We start from the raw sequence: 14764 nt of genomic DNA on the forward strand, positions 1-14764 counted from the left end.
ACTCCTACTTCCAAGTTTTGTTTTGACTTCAATTAGGTTCCCATAAGAGTTACGGTCATCAAGCGCAAAAGCGATACAAAGGCATTGGCGTTCCTTTGCTCGGGGTCCACCTGTACGGTGGTGGTGGTCGGCAGCGCAGGAGCTTAAAGCATAGTGCGCACGGACGCTACACAAATACACACAGTCTTAGCAACTTCAAAACAATGCGCAAACAGAGACACACACCGACACACACACTTCCTTTGTGCATAATGTTCTGCCAAGTTCTTTAAGCTCACTGACATGCGGTGCAAGAGAGTGCCGGTCAGCGACAGCTTCCTGCTATTTCGGGCTCTGTCACAGCTTGAGGTTTTAATTTATTCTAGCGGAATGTGTCAATCACTGAGCAACAGGGCCCAGGGGTTCAGGCCTGACGGGGGGGGGGGGGGGGGGACTGTGTTGACCAGAGGGACTCATTTATAGTACAATGTAATTTGGATATTATACGACCTTCACCTTTCCTCACTCAATATCAAACTTTTCGTTTTCCGATCACGCTCTTCCACAATCCTTTTGAGAAAATAGACGCCAGCGCAAAAGTCTAACTATATCACCGAACCTTTGTCAAAATTGTTCAAAGTCACTACCGTCCTCCCTTTGGCTCGTCATCTTTTTTCTTTTTTCATACAAGTCCATATGCGTCATTTACTGAATATGTTTGCATGTATGTGCGTGTGTGTGTGTGTGTGTGTGTGTGTGTGTGCATGTGTGCGTGTGTATGTGTGTGTGTGTTAAAGGTGCAGTGGGTAGAATTTGGGGGCATCTTGCAGTGAGGTTGCAGATCACAACCAATGGCTGCGAAACTCCCGGAAAACGCCAAAGTCCCTTTCTAGAGCCAGTGTTTGCTTTGTCCGTTCTGGGCTACTGTAGAAGAAACATTGCGGTGCAACATAGTGGCCTCCTTGAAGCGTGTGTTATTGATGTAGATAAAAACGGCCCATTCTAAGGCAACGAAAATACAACGATTCTTATTTTCATGGAATTATACACTAATTAAAACATCCTTATGAATATTATATTCCATTTCTAACAAAGTCTGTTCTGTAAATTCGACACACAGCATCTTTAATTGTAGACAGAGCGGGGATTGCAGTTCAGCAGCATTCTGTAGAATGGCATTTTGGGAGAAATGCTGATGAGTTTATATAATGCGACCATCAAGTTACGCAGACGACTGTCTGTGTTTGTGCTTTCTTGAATGTGTGTTGCCTATGAAAATAATACTAAGGTGTCTACTACATAACTGTATAGTATTATTTATCTTCTTTATATCATCATATGAAATGTGAAATATGGTTTAAAGTATGCTCCAGCAGCGCTTTAGGGAGTTGTTGAATTTGGAATGATCGAGGACAGATGAGAAAGCAGGTAGAATTGTCATCAAAAAACATTATTATATTATCAGGAGCAAATAAATGAATCATTATACTATTGTGTGATGTGATACGTTATCTGTAAAATCCCCATTTTGCATGATTGATATCATTATGTATTGGAAAACGACAACAGCAACAATAACAACAATGACAACAACAACAATACTGTATACCAGGGGAAGTCTAGAGGGTGGGTTAGGGAGTCCATGTTGTTCCCTCCTGTGCTGGGATAAATAAAAACTGCGTGCACGTCATTTGGGCCAAACTATTAATAAGAATGTCATGTTGGTATCCCCGCCCCCCTCCCACCCCCCGCACCCCAGCGCTTCTTCCTTGGACCCCTGCCCACTGGTGCGCGCATGGCAGCTGGACGCATGCGCAGTGCGCTCCGGTCCGGACCCCCAATAATGAAGTTGGTTCCAACGCAGCCCGGCGGCGCTCGAACCTGGACCGCGGCTCAAAATAATGCTCACTGTCTCCCACATGTGAGCAAGTGATCCACAGACATTGCTTTCCGCGGCGGCTCTCTCTCCGGGGGGTGTGGGGGGGTGGAGAGGGGGTGGTTGTGACTTTGTGCGCTGGCTTGTAAATAACTTTTTGGAGCTTGTTTTGGCCACTTGGAACGGTTGCCGCGCAGCGCGCGGTCAGTGACGGGCCGCGGACAGCAGGGCGAGCTGTGCAGTTCTACATCCCATAATGAGCGCAGAGGACTGAGGAACCAGGCTGGATCCAGATCTCTAGAGGAGCCTCGGAAATTGTTTTTTGGACGGGTAAGTCTTGTGTTTACTTTATATCGAATTACAATATATATATGTATATTTATATTTTGTTTATTTTTTTACACACACACACACACACACACACACACACACACACACACACACACACACATATATATTATATTTATTTATATTAAAACATGGTCTAATTGGGTTTTTTTTGTAAATGAATAATAATTAAAAATAATAAAATGTAATTTTCTCACATGTTGTACGGTCGTGAACGTCTTTGGACGTGAATAATTGCTTTTGCAAGTGGGTAAAATGACCGCAGATAATGCGTTCGATGACGTCACGGCGTGTTTAAACTCACGCCCGCCTGAGCCCGAGCGGCCTCACGGGCTTGACAGCCAACTCGGTCCCGGGACGTCGCATCTTTGGAGCCCGTTTGTCCTGCCGACGTGTCCTCATTCGGCATGAGTTCCAAACGACTTCCAAAGTGTGCGTTGCCTCCAGCCCGTGGGCCTGTCCTCGGCGCGAGTGTCTGCGTTTCATTTTGAAAGCCCGTCATACAACAATGAATAAAACAAACAAACAAACGCACTCATCATTTGATGAATACGCGAGTGAATAGATAAATACACAAACAAGTGTATAAATATATAAAGAAATAACGCGTGCATAACGCGTCGGAGTCCTGACTTTCCAGTTCAGGTTGACGTACAGTAAACAGCCTAATTTCCCTTGCGGCCCTTTGATGTGGTCCCACGTGGAGTGTGTGTTTGTGTTTGACGTGGGGAGCGGGAACGTCACGCCCGCACGGCGCGGCGCTGCTCGGGGACCGGTGTTTTGTCCGGGTTGGTCCGAGCTCATTTTCTTAGTTATTGTTATTTTTCTTTGCGTCGCTGTCCAAGATATCCTTGTATGTTTCGCTCAATAACTCAGCCTGGTCAGTGTCGTGGTTTCAGACCCTGTGACGTGGAGATAGAGGGTGCTTTGCGCAATAGCTCCACAGGGGGTCTGCGAAGTCTTACAGTACATTATCATTGTTGTTGTTGTTTTTTTTTTACAATGAATACACCTCAAAAGTCATTAAATACACCTGCATTTTAATTTATGAGGTGTTCATTTCATCATAAACATTTTGTTTATTTATATTTGTATTTTGCTATGAGGAGTCAAGTTCTTCTGCATCAGCATCGCTATTCTGATGTTATAAAAACCCAAATCTACAGCCGAACCCACTCCTTGATACTGACCTGCTACACTGCACAGTACTTACCCGTCTGAAGTTCTGGGTAAAAATAACAGTTGAAAGAATCATCTCATTCATCGTGCCGTAGTTCGACCTTCTGCCCAATACAAAAATAAATACATTTAGTCAATTTTGAGAAGTTGTGTCTTCAAAAGGTCTAAAGCCTTAAGTGGTTTTCCTGCTTTGACATCGATACACATATCATCATTCATTTCTTTAATTGTATGTCATAAATGCAAAGCTTTCGCCTTTACTTTATGCAGCCATGTAATGCTCAGTTTTACACCTCTTCATCTCTCAACCAATCGCCCCTCTGGGAACGAATAAAGTTCCACTACTTCTACTCCTTGTTTTGCGGTTTCCATTTATTTCTGAGGGCAATTTAATAGCTCCAATTAAAATGTAATGATGCAGGTGTTTTGGAACAGGTATAACAGAATATTTCTGTTATTGCTTAAAACAATATAATTTAAATTAAGTACTCTGAGTGATTGCCTTTTCACTGAACCTGAACCTGAGAAGTCGACTTTGCATGAAGGAATTTACTCTTTTTTTTTTTTTAATTATGTTTGATCAAATTTTCTCGGAATCTTTTTTTTATTGTTGATATTTAATTCCATAATAAACCCCTGAAGTGTCAGCCTATAAGCTGTGATATGGCACTGCAGGTGCACATATTCGAACAAATGGAATGTTCTTCATTTTAGATGACAGCAATAAAAAAAAAAACGACTTTAATCAGGAAAAAGATGATTTTATAATTTTGTAAAATATTTTATAATAAAAACAATATCATTTTGTAATAATATGGCTTCACAATTGAATGCTCTCTCCATATCTGGAGACGGCGGCGGTGATGTACCAATGAGCAGCGTTGGTGAAAGTCTCGCTGATAAGCATCGTGCGGTTTGTTCACCTTTCCTCTGTGGCTTTGATGGTGTGAAATGACCCCAGTGCAGATGCGTGGTTCCCTTCATAACTCGCCTCCGGCCGACCCCCCGCGTCTGTGTCGCATATATGTTTCTTCTATGTCCCAGTCAAAAGAGAAGAGTGAGAAATTTAATTCTCTCTTCTGTGGTTGTGACGGATATGGCGGGCGCATTGATTCGCCGCCCGCCCAGTGTCAGGTGACCGTTCTGCTGTTTGACGGCCCGGACTGTGTCGGGAGAATAAACCGTGCAGGGGAGAATGAGCCATTATCGGATCCAACGGGGGGGTTGTTACCACCGACGTGAACGCTGTCCTCCATGGAGGTGAGAGAGAGAGATGGAGAGGAGGAGTGTGTGGGGGGGGTTCATGAAGCTCGACACAAATCAATTCGCCAGAGAGACGCATTATTGTCTTGGGTTTCAGGGCGAGGAGGAGCTGGACGCTATGAAAAATTAAAAGGATGGCAGTGAGTTTAACAGACCCAGCTAAAAAAACTACAGCATACAGTCGTCGACCCGGGGCCTCGGACTCAAAATGTCCGGGTTGTTCAGGTTGTTTAATCCCGATTATCAATTGGAACAAACTGTTTGGAGGATGGAAAAGACCAGATATGCTCTGAAAGCAGAGGGAGTCAAATTGTATACACACACCACACACACACACACACACACACTCAAGTGTACACTTACACAGACACTTGCACAACAATAGGAAGAAAAGGGGTGTACATCTTGATAAAATTAGTTTGGTACCATCTCATTTAAATCAAGCATATTAATCAGTCGTTTCAACTGCCTGTGTGTGTGTGTGTGTGTGTGTGTGTGTGTGTGTGTGTGTGTGTGTGTGTGTGTGTGTGTGTGTGTGTGTGTGTGTGTTCTGCCACTTTGACTTCTTCATCCATTCATTGCAATTTCAATCCGCTAAACAAAACACAACAAGGAAGAAAACAGAAATGTAGACAACAATCATTTCCCTTGTTCACCCGAACTTCACTTCAATATAGAGATTTAATTCCCAATCTCCTTCTCCACATGCCGACCACACCTCCGCCCCCGACCCGTCTGGTGCACTGTACTACAGTAATGGGGTCACTCGGCTGTTTGTAGCCTGTCTGTTTGTCTGTCTGTCTGAGCGGCTTGGCGGGATTATTTACACTTCTCCCCTTTTGCATTGTTGATATTTGCTTCTGAGATTATCTCCTCATGTCAGCCTGCACTGAAGACGATAGGGCACGGAAATTAACTCCCCCGCCGTTGTTTTCCTCCCCCAATTCCCCGACCTGGCGTCTCCTGTTGCTCACACATAAACACAGTGAGGGGCATTCTGTCAGATGCTCGCCGATGAAGGTGGAGATAATAAGCCGCTTGGGCCTCCATCCAAAACTTCTCAAAATAACTGATACGCGTTTCGGTATGAGTGGACCCGAGCAGGAATCGAAGCCCCCTGACCCCCCTGTCGTACCGCCTAGTCCCCACAGTCCCCAGCACCACATTGAGCGTTTCAACTGATGTTGCAGTTCACACACGAAGAGAAGGGAAAAATACGGGAGAGAAACAAGGCGCTGGGTGAAATAAAAAATGAAATGTCATTATTGCTTTTGAGATCTTATTACTTTGTTCCTCAGGTGTTAAGTGGCTCTCCAGCAAAGAAGCGATGGACGCCTCTCAGGACCTCAGTGAACAGACGGTGAGTTAAAACCAACACCAGGGGTGGGTGTGTCCGTGGACGTGGGTGGGAGTGATCGTACATTTGCTGCACGGTTGTGGCCACCCATGTTTGGGGCACGGTGCGAGTTAATAAGTGCTGTGTGTGTGTGTGTGTGTATGTGTGTGCGTGTGCATGTGAGTGTGTGTGTGTGTGTGTGTGTGTGTGTGTGTGTCTGTGTGTGTGTGTGTGTGTGTGTGTGTTTCTTTTAACACAGCAGATGTGATCCAGAAAGTGAGCTTACAGTAACCATATGGCAGCAGTACGTGTTAAAGAAACTTAATTAGAAACAAGTTGCACGTTGCACACATGCTGTTTCTTTGCGTGTGTGTGTGTGTGTCCGTGCGTGCGTGTGTGTGTGTGTGTGGAAATATTTGTTAGATTGTACACCCAGCACTGCTCACTGTTAAGTTAAGGTAATTAAGATAGAAAAGGACAAATAAGAAAGAAGACTTTTTGAAACATAAGAGACAAAATACAGATCGGTAACAACATACTGGCACTTACCAGGTCCGTGAGGTGCTTGAAGTGAAGGGCTAGTCCTCAGAAACGTAAGTACTGGAATACCTTGAAAATAGCCCCTTTTGGGCTGAAGTGCTTGAAAAGTCCTTCAAAAAAATCTGATCATTGAAATTCTGTTTTTGTTATTCATATCATAACACAATAAAAAAAAAATCACTTTTATAAGATCAGTGGTTCTCAAACTATTTTTAGTAGTGTACCCCACTAAGATCTTTTTCAGCTGAGTACACTTCACTGGCTTTGGGAGGGAAAAAAAAGAAAACAACATAAATGACTGTATTTTACTGTGTGTGCGTCTTTTGTGTTTTTTTAAACACGTTATATAACCAATATCTTTTACATTAATTAAAATGTTCGGAGTACCCCGTGCAGTACCCCAAAGTACCCCTAGGGGTACGAATACCCTCATTTGAGAAACACTGATATAGATTATGGCAGGGAAATGTAAATTTAATCCATCATGGGTTGAAATATAATACTTATAATAGTAGATGACAATGAGATTAATACTAGATATATAGATATAATAGATATACTATTATCAATAATAGACAATGACACTACGAATTATATTATATTATAATTAATAAAGATTATTACATTTGAGATATTTGTTTTTAAAATTGTATTTTGTAATGCTCGAACAAACACTGCATATGTGAATGCGGGTACAGATACACAACCATTTCACGCGCACACACACACACACACACACACACACACACAAAAGCCCTGAAGGCTCGCTGGCGTCCCGGGACAGCGGGTCATCTCCGCACCGTGTCAGCGCAGCGTCCCAGTTCTGCTTGTTTAAAGATCAGGTCGTATTGTTGGGAAAATGATTTTGGCGGCGAGCGAGGCCCACTCGCATTTCAAAGTCGTTAGTCAGCCACCAGAACAGGTGTAATTTCATCTCCTCCTCCTCCTCCTCCTCCTCCTCCTCCTCCTCCTCCATCGAGCCTCCCTCCCTACCCCACACTCTCCCTCTTTCCTCCACTTCTATACCTCTATCTCCACTCCTTTCTTTGACTCCCTCTCTGACCTGGCAACCTGGATAGAAACAATGGGGCGAAGTAGGACAGGGCTGGTGAAATATGTTGTTTTCGCCGCCGCTTTTTGTGTCGCTCCGTGAGGCTCGACCAGGGTTGGGTTACCAGCGAAGCGCCGACACCCTCACATGGCTTCACATGGACGCTCCGAAATGTGGAGGGGCACGCACGGACACCGCTAGAGAGGGAAAAGAGAGGGGGAACAAAAGAGATAGAAAGAAAAATAAGGGGACAGAAAAGAGAAAGAAATAGAGAAAGGAAGAAAGAATGAAAGAAAGAAATGAAGAAACAAACAGAAAGAAAGAAAGAAAGAAGGAAAGAGAAAAAGAAAGAAAGGGGGAGGAAGAGAAGGAAGACTGAGGAAAAGCAAAAGAAAGAAATAGAGGGAGGAAGAAAGAAAGGAGGAGAAGAAGGAATACAGGGATAAATAGAGAAAGAAGGGAAGGAAAGAAGTAAAGGAAAGAAGAAAAAAGAACCAGACTGAGGAAGAAAGAATGAATGAAAGAAGGAACCAGAGAGGTCAAGAATGAGGGAGGATGAAATGGAGAAAGAAACAAAGAGGAGTAAGAAATATAATTAGAAAGAGGGAGGAAGAGAGACAGAACCAGTAAGAAAGAAGAGAAAGAAAGAAAGTAAGAAAGAAAGAAAGAAAGAGGGATAAAGATGAGTAAAACAGAGAAAGTCAGCTACACGGAGCCTTTTATCTTGCAGCGCCGCCGCCGCCGCCATCTGAATATGAAATATTGATAAGATGTGCATATTCCACAGCTACTTTGCTTTAAATAGTCGTGGTATCATTCATAACACGAGCTCCGCCCGCAGACGTGGATTCATCGTTGGACGTCAGAGGTCGACCAAGGACAAAAGCGTTTGATGCAAACACTCTGTACATTACAGACGTTTAGAGGAAACAAGAATTTTCAACCTTTCACAACATTATTGCAATTGCAATTTTATTTGCTTTCTTTTTACCGTTTGTTTTTTTTTCGTGCCTTTTTTCCCCAACTATAGTATTAACTGCAAAATGGCACTTTTGCGCAATAACTAAATAAGAAATTACTAATTTGCTCTGTATTTGAAACCACATAATGTAGACTTTAGAGAGCTGGATGCTGCAGCAACATGGCTCTTCCATCCAGCCCTTAAAATAGAATAAATAACATTTTAGTTTTTCTAAGTCACCTAAGTCCCTGTCGCTTTGGAGGAGTCCCGTCGTTTAAAGATAAATGACCTAAGTTATCAACAATGCTCACGTTTGAACTGGACAGCGCGGTGTTGAGCCACTTCTAATCGCTGAGATTCCTCGGAGGGAGGGATCCTTTATATCACTCTGCTCGCGGCGTGGGCGGAGTTTTACCTATTTTAAGCACAGGGTTTCAATATGGTGAGCGCTCAGGCTGCAAACTTCGGCGTATGACACGAACCAAAGCTCTTCTACGTGCAGCATATGTGAGCACGCTGCATGTGGATCTAATAGAACCTAAAAAATGATTTGGAATTTGAAAATTTGACTTCCTCCAAATCACTCTAATAAATTAAACATTCAGTCCAAATTCAGAACTCAAAGAGCAAATTCATTTGAACTGGTTTATCATTGTTTGCAAATTAGTTATTTAAGACAAATCTCTCGATTTACTGAACTGCCTAAACAATTTTTGTCTCTTTCATAATTTCTCTGAAGTTTTCGCCCTATATGAAAATTAAAAAACAAAGTGCCTATTTATTGACGTCCGTGTCACCGCAAAGGCTTGATTGAAACAGTGTCGTGTCTTATCTAACCGTCAAAGCCCCCGGGCCGCACACACACGGGGTTTAGGGGAGTCGTCTGGTGACACCCGAAACCCTGATCCCCCTACTCTCTCATCCCCCCGCCGCTACTACCTCCACCCCACCCTTTCCCACCGCTTCAATTCAACCCCCACCCCCACCCCCTCCGTCATCTGGGTTATGGTCAGGCATCCTCCCTGGCCGCCTGCCTGCCGAGGGCCAGCTTGCCGTCTGCAGTCCTCTGGGAGCCCCGGAAGGAGCCCGAGGCAAAATAAGTCCAGCGGGGGCGGGGCTGGAAGTTGTTTGCCCGCAAGGTTGCTGTTACATTAGCAACCTTTATTTCCACCTGTTATTATGGAGTGGGATCCGTTTAGGAAGTGGTATTCAGAGAAGATGCCACTCCGTCTATCCTATATTCGTCAAAAAATTTAAATCTGCTTATCAAGCTCTCTCCATATCTTTCTCCACATTTTCCATATTAAAGACCCTTAATGTGATATGCATTAGGCCACGGACCCGATTCGATAAGATTTTGTCTCTGGGTCCCCAATTTTTATTGTTAGATATGATTTTGTGCAAATTCTTACTTGTCTGCTGTAGTTTGGGGGATGACAGTGGAACTAGCATTCAAACAGTCATTATTATGTTAATGTGTTGTAAATGAAATGATGCGGAAGCTTGAACTTTTAATCATTTCGCCGTGGACCCCCCGGAACCTCTCAAATGACCCCCTTGGGGCCCCCGGAACCCCACGTTGAGAACCACTGCCCTGAACCGCTACAACTACAACCAAGAGAAGTCACTACCTTGGCTGTAGTTGGTTGTAGTTGTCTATGATGTCTGCTATGAGAGCTAGAAAACCAGCCTGTCAGGGTCAGTCCAGTTCTCCGAGGGGCTGGAGGTATATTTAATTTGATTTCATTTACTTAATTTGCTACTGCTGCTGCCATATGTTCTTTCCCTAGGCAATTTGCAAAGGTTGTGGAACAGTTCTGCTTTATCCATTAAATGAGTTTAATGTTGCTTTGTGGTAGAATTCCGTTAATCAGGTATTTGGGAGAAAGATCTCAAAAAGTGAAAAGTAAAAATCTTCTTCCGATGCTTGGATTTTTCATAGATAGACCAGGACTAGTGCTCACTGCCGAAACACACACACACACACACACACACACAAACGCAGATACACAACCCCTCCTTACCTCTGGCTCTGACAGAGGCCTGATTGAAGTCTCAAGTCTGCCGGCTAGACCGGGAAAAGAAGTAGAAAGGCGCTGAGAGAGGGGAGCGGAGCAGACGAGAGGGGGTGTTTGGTGACCCCAGGGAGCCGGGCAGAATTTTAAATGTATGGCCACTAAGAAAAAAAAAAAAAGAAGGGAAGAGATGGAGAGGGAAGAAAACAGAAAGAAAAGGAGGGTGAGAAAAAAGGGTTCTTTTTTTGCCTCTGCCTTTTCCTCTGGTGTGCGGGGGAAACAGCCATAGAGAGTATGGCAACGGGCCCAGTGGGTGTTTAGGTGCATGTGTGCAAGTACGTGTGTGTCTTCCATGTATGTTTATGCCTTCTAGGTTGTGTGTGGACGTCTTTGTGTGTGTGTGTGTGTGTGTGTTTGAGAGACTGGGAGAGAGAGGCGCATTACCATGGACTATAGCTACGGTAGAGGAGGAAGGGGGTCAAGTTGCACCCCTCTGTCACCTCTTCAACCCCATACGGACACATACACCACAAACTTACACACCGTGGCAGCGGCAGCAGTAGCGGTGGCTAAATGCGAGTGGGGCCCGGCGAGCGATCGCCAAGGTTGCGTTGGCGTCAACAGACAGTTGTTTCAGAGTCTGCCCGGTGACAAGGCATGCGGACAGATCACAGGGGTGCAGAGTGAAACAGCTACCCCCTGGCATCCACCCCCTCTGACTTGGGCAGCTTCCTGCCTGTGGCACCGAGGTGCACTTGAGTTTCCTCTGAGTGCACGCTGATTCTCGTAAGATTTATATTTGGTCGACGCCAGCGTCTCACAGGGTTTATTCTTAACGCTTCTCGAGTCTAAAGGAGTGAGCCGGGGCGTGGTGGTGAGGCGTCATTTTTTTACCCCTGTTAATATTGTATCGGATTAATCGAGAACATAAATGGTTAATAGGCTTATTTCTATTCCTGGGACCAGGAAAATATCCTTGGAAGTTCTTGCTTTTACATGAAAAGAGGATATACAGTATGTAGCCTCTACTGTATACTAGTGGTTCTCAACGTGGGGTCCAAGGACCCCCGGAGGCCCTTCAAGGGGAGTCCCCAGCAAAATTATTAAAAGTTAAACTTCATTATTTTATTTACAAGAAGTTAGAAGCGTTAGAAAATGTACAATAATGACTGTTTTGATCATAGCTTCACTGGTATCTCTGTAGTATAGACAGGTATGGAATTTCGGACTAAATCATATCTTAACAATTAAAATTGGGGATTATGGTCCCTTAGGCAAAATCTCATCAAAAAGTGTATGTTGCCTAATGTGTATCAAATGGACGGTCCTTGATGGGAAAGACTTTGAGAATCACAGCTCTCTCCAACATACAAATTTTGAACTCTACGATAAAAAGAAAGTGTTATTCAAGACACTTACCAGAAACAAAGCAGCTGCCTTCCACCAAAAGCTGTGTAGTTCTCGCCTCGGGTCGGCTAATTCATTACTTGTGAGAGATTGGAGAGCGAGTGGCTTGGCCCGGCTAGGTGTGGGGTTAACAGGTCACAGACAGCCGCTAAGCCAGTCTCCGTCTGACAGTCAACCCCCCCCCCCCCGAAAAGACTGGAGAATCCATCTGCAAAAACCCAGAGCAACCAGCGTGGGCTTTTCGAGAAGAACACACCAGACAGGAAACCACACAATATGTGTGTGTGTGTGTGTGTGTGTGTGTGTGTGTGTGTGTGCATGTGTGTGAGAAAGAGGAGGTGTTTCACTCTCTGTTTTAAACATAACTGGTCTTTTTTTGGTGTGTGATAGCAGTGAGGTCATCTAAGTGTAGAATCGTATAATGTCTTGTATTGTGATGATGCAAGGTCTGTGTGGGGTGGGGTGGGGGGGTTAAGACTACATGGTGGTCTTTCCAGCGCAGAGCGAAGACGTATTTGTGTCAAGTGGACATTTAACCCTCAAAAACCAAACCCGGAAGTCCGTTAAAATCCAAGCACTGTCATCCAAGCTTTAACCAGACGAGACAAAGGTCAACCGGAGTGACCTGCGTCCCCGTTAACCCAACGGAATAAAAATCCTGTATTGACCGAGCCGAGGTCTTGCCTGCCACTTGGCCCGGCCCGAACAACCGGCCAAGCTCTCATCTGCCATCAGTTAGAAAACGGGGAGCGTGTTTCCTCATTTTGGTGGGAAGGAAATGAAGTCGCTATAGCTTTGCTTTAGTTTGCGGAGAAACCTGTCTGCCCTGCCTGCCGCGAGAACTTCCTCTGCTGCTGTGTTGAGATATTGGGTTTCTCCGCGCGTAGACTCGGGGAGGTATCCGCGATGTCGCCAGGGCCCGAAATCTGCCGTGGACTGATTGGATTTCTGTACAATGAAGTTATTGCTTCGCCTTAGTACCCCACCAAGACCCATACAACATCTGTACTTTGAGCTGGCTTTCTTAATTCAACTTGTCAGGCACCAATGTAAGCTTCAAAATCAAATGACAGTATGTGGTGTCAGGAAACAAACTTGTTTCTTTTTTCCAGAAATCATCTCAAATCTTTAAATTTTTGTGTAATTATGGAATTATTACTATTATTATAAAATTGGATAAATTGTAAAAATAAAAACAATAATAATACAATTATTATAAATAATAAAATAATTAAAGAAAATTAAGTATTATTTAAAGCCACAAATTTTTTTTTTTTTATTTAAGAAGAAATTTCCTTTTTTTTCCATTTTCACATCATGATGCTATGCATCATGACAGACCAGTCATTAACTCAAGGCCACAGCACCAGAGACAGACTTGAACCCAAACAGGGTTTTCCCTCGGCAAACGCCACCACGCATTATCTCACACACACGCACTGGACGGCAGACAAGATACGCGTGGTTTTGAACTCAATCCATCTCCGTCTTGACGTCCGGAGAGACACCTCCAGAACGGTGCTCATGAACCCTCCCTTTGACTCCCGTCTCTTTCTGTCGTCCCGTCTGTCTGTCTGTCTCGGTCTCTCTGTCCTTTCTTCTCTTCCTTCATCAGTCCGTCCGCCTCTTGGTCTCTTTATGTCTCTCCGGATAGAGTGATGATTCAGGGCCTATTGTGTAGGAAGCAATCTGATACAGAGCCGCCCAGAGAGAGAGAGAGAGAGAGAGGCGGTGGAGGAGTGGGGGGGTGGGGGTGGGGTGAAGATAGGGATAATGGAGGGAAAGAGAGAGAGTAGGGGATGAGAAGCAAGGGGATTATGGGTATTCTGAGAGAGAGGGTCAGGCAGTCTGGGGCCCCCAGGCACCTTGGCATCCCTCCTTGCCTCTGTTGTCCCCTGCTTTACCTTGCTGCTCGCCGTAGTCAGCGCCTCCCACCCGTGCCTCTCCAGGGAAAATAAAGGAAAAACTCCATCTCTCTCTCTCTCCCTCTCTCTTCGTCTCGTTTCGCTTTTTCAGACATGTGGTCATCTTGAGTCGCTTTATTAGACGGATGATGCAAAGTGTTTCAGGGCCTCCCAAAACCTTGGGCGGCGGTTACCTCTTACAGTATAATGGATGGATGGATGGCTATAATGGAGACTCATTGTGTGTCATTCTCAATGCAGTTTACATACAAATTTCAGTGGGTTTTGGGGGTTTTTTTGGGTGGGGGGGTGTATATCTACCTTATGGTCTCCCCCCCACACACACACACATACACACATGCACACACACGCTTGCATGCTGTGATGTCACGAGCAGCATTATTTAACAGGCAGCTGGAAAGCCATTCATCATTTAATTAAAAGTGTCTGAAAGGGATCTGAGGCCTAATGAGATTAGCTTTAATTATTGATACTGCTGCCGCCAGGGGCACACACACACACACACACACACACACACACACGCACACACACACACATGCACGCACACACAGACACACGCACACACGCACACACCCACCCACACACACACACAAAAAACACTGCGGTGCATACAGTAGATATAAACATTTCCAAACTTTAATAGAAGAGGGATAACTCAATTACAGTATATGCAGAGAGGTTTGCTCTCCAAAATGTCTTACCATCACTAGAGTAGAGAAACACACACTCTGGCACTCTCTTTCTCTCTTTCGCTCTCTTTCTCTTTCTGTACTTTTTTGTGATCCTCCCCCCTCTGTCTTGCCTTCTGTCTCTCTTTCTTCCTCTGTCTTTCTATTTCTCTCGCGCGGGACATAAGCACACACGCGCACACACACTCACTTCAT

General features: G+C 44.5%; 1 protein-coding gene across 5 annotated transcripts in view; it reads left to right on the forward strand.

Annotated features, from left to right (window-relative positions):
* The first annotated feature begins 1977 nt into the window (after nucleotides 1–1977).
* eya4 (EYA transcriptional coactivator and phosphatase 4) overlaps nucleotides 1978–14764 on the forward strand; it is a 49424-nt gene continuing 36637 nt past the window's right edge. For all 5 annotated transcript variants that reach the window (XM_080024501.1, XM_080024500.1, XM_080024503.1 and 2 more), the window contains exons 1-2: nucleotides 1978–2185; nucleotides 5944–6005. In XM_080024501.1, the coding sequence (XP_079880627.1) occupies nucleotides 5973–6005 (33 nt within the window). In that variant the 5' untranslated portion in view covers nucleotides 1978–2185; nucleotides 5944–5972. The remainder of the gene's footprint in view (nucleotides 2186–5943; nucleotides 6006–14764) is intronic.

This window comes from Zeus faber, assembly GCF_960531495.2.
Source record: "Zeus faber genome assembly, chromosome: 2".
Classification (NCBI taxonomy): domain Eukaryota; kingdom Metazoa; phylum Chordata; class Actinopteri; order Zeiformes; family Zeidae; genus Zeus; species Zeus faber.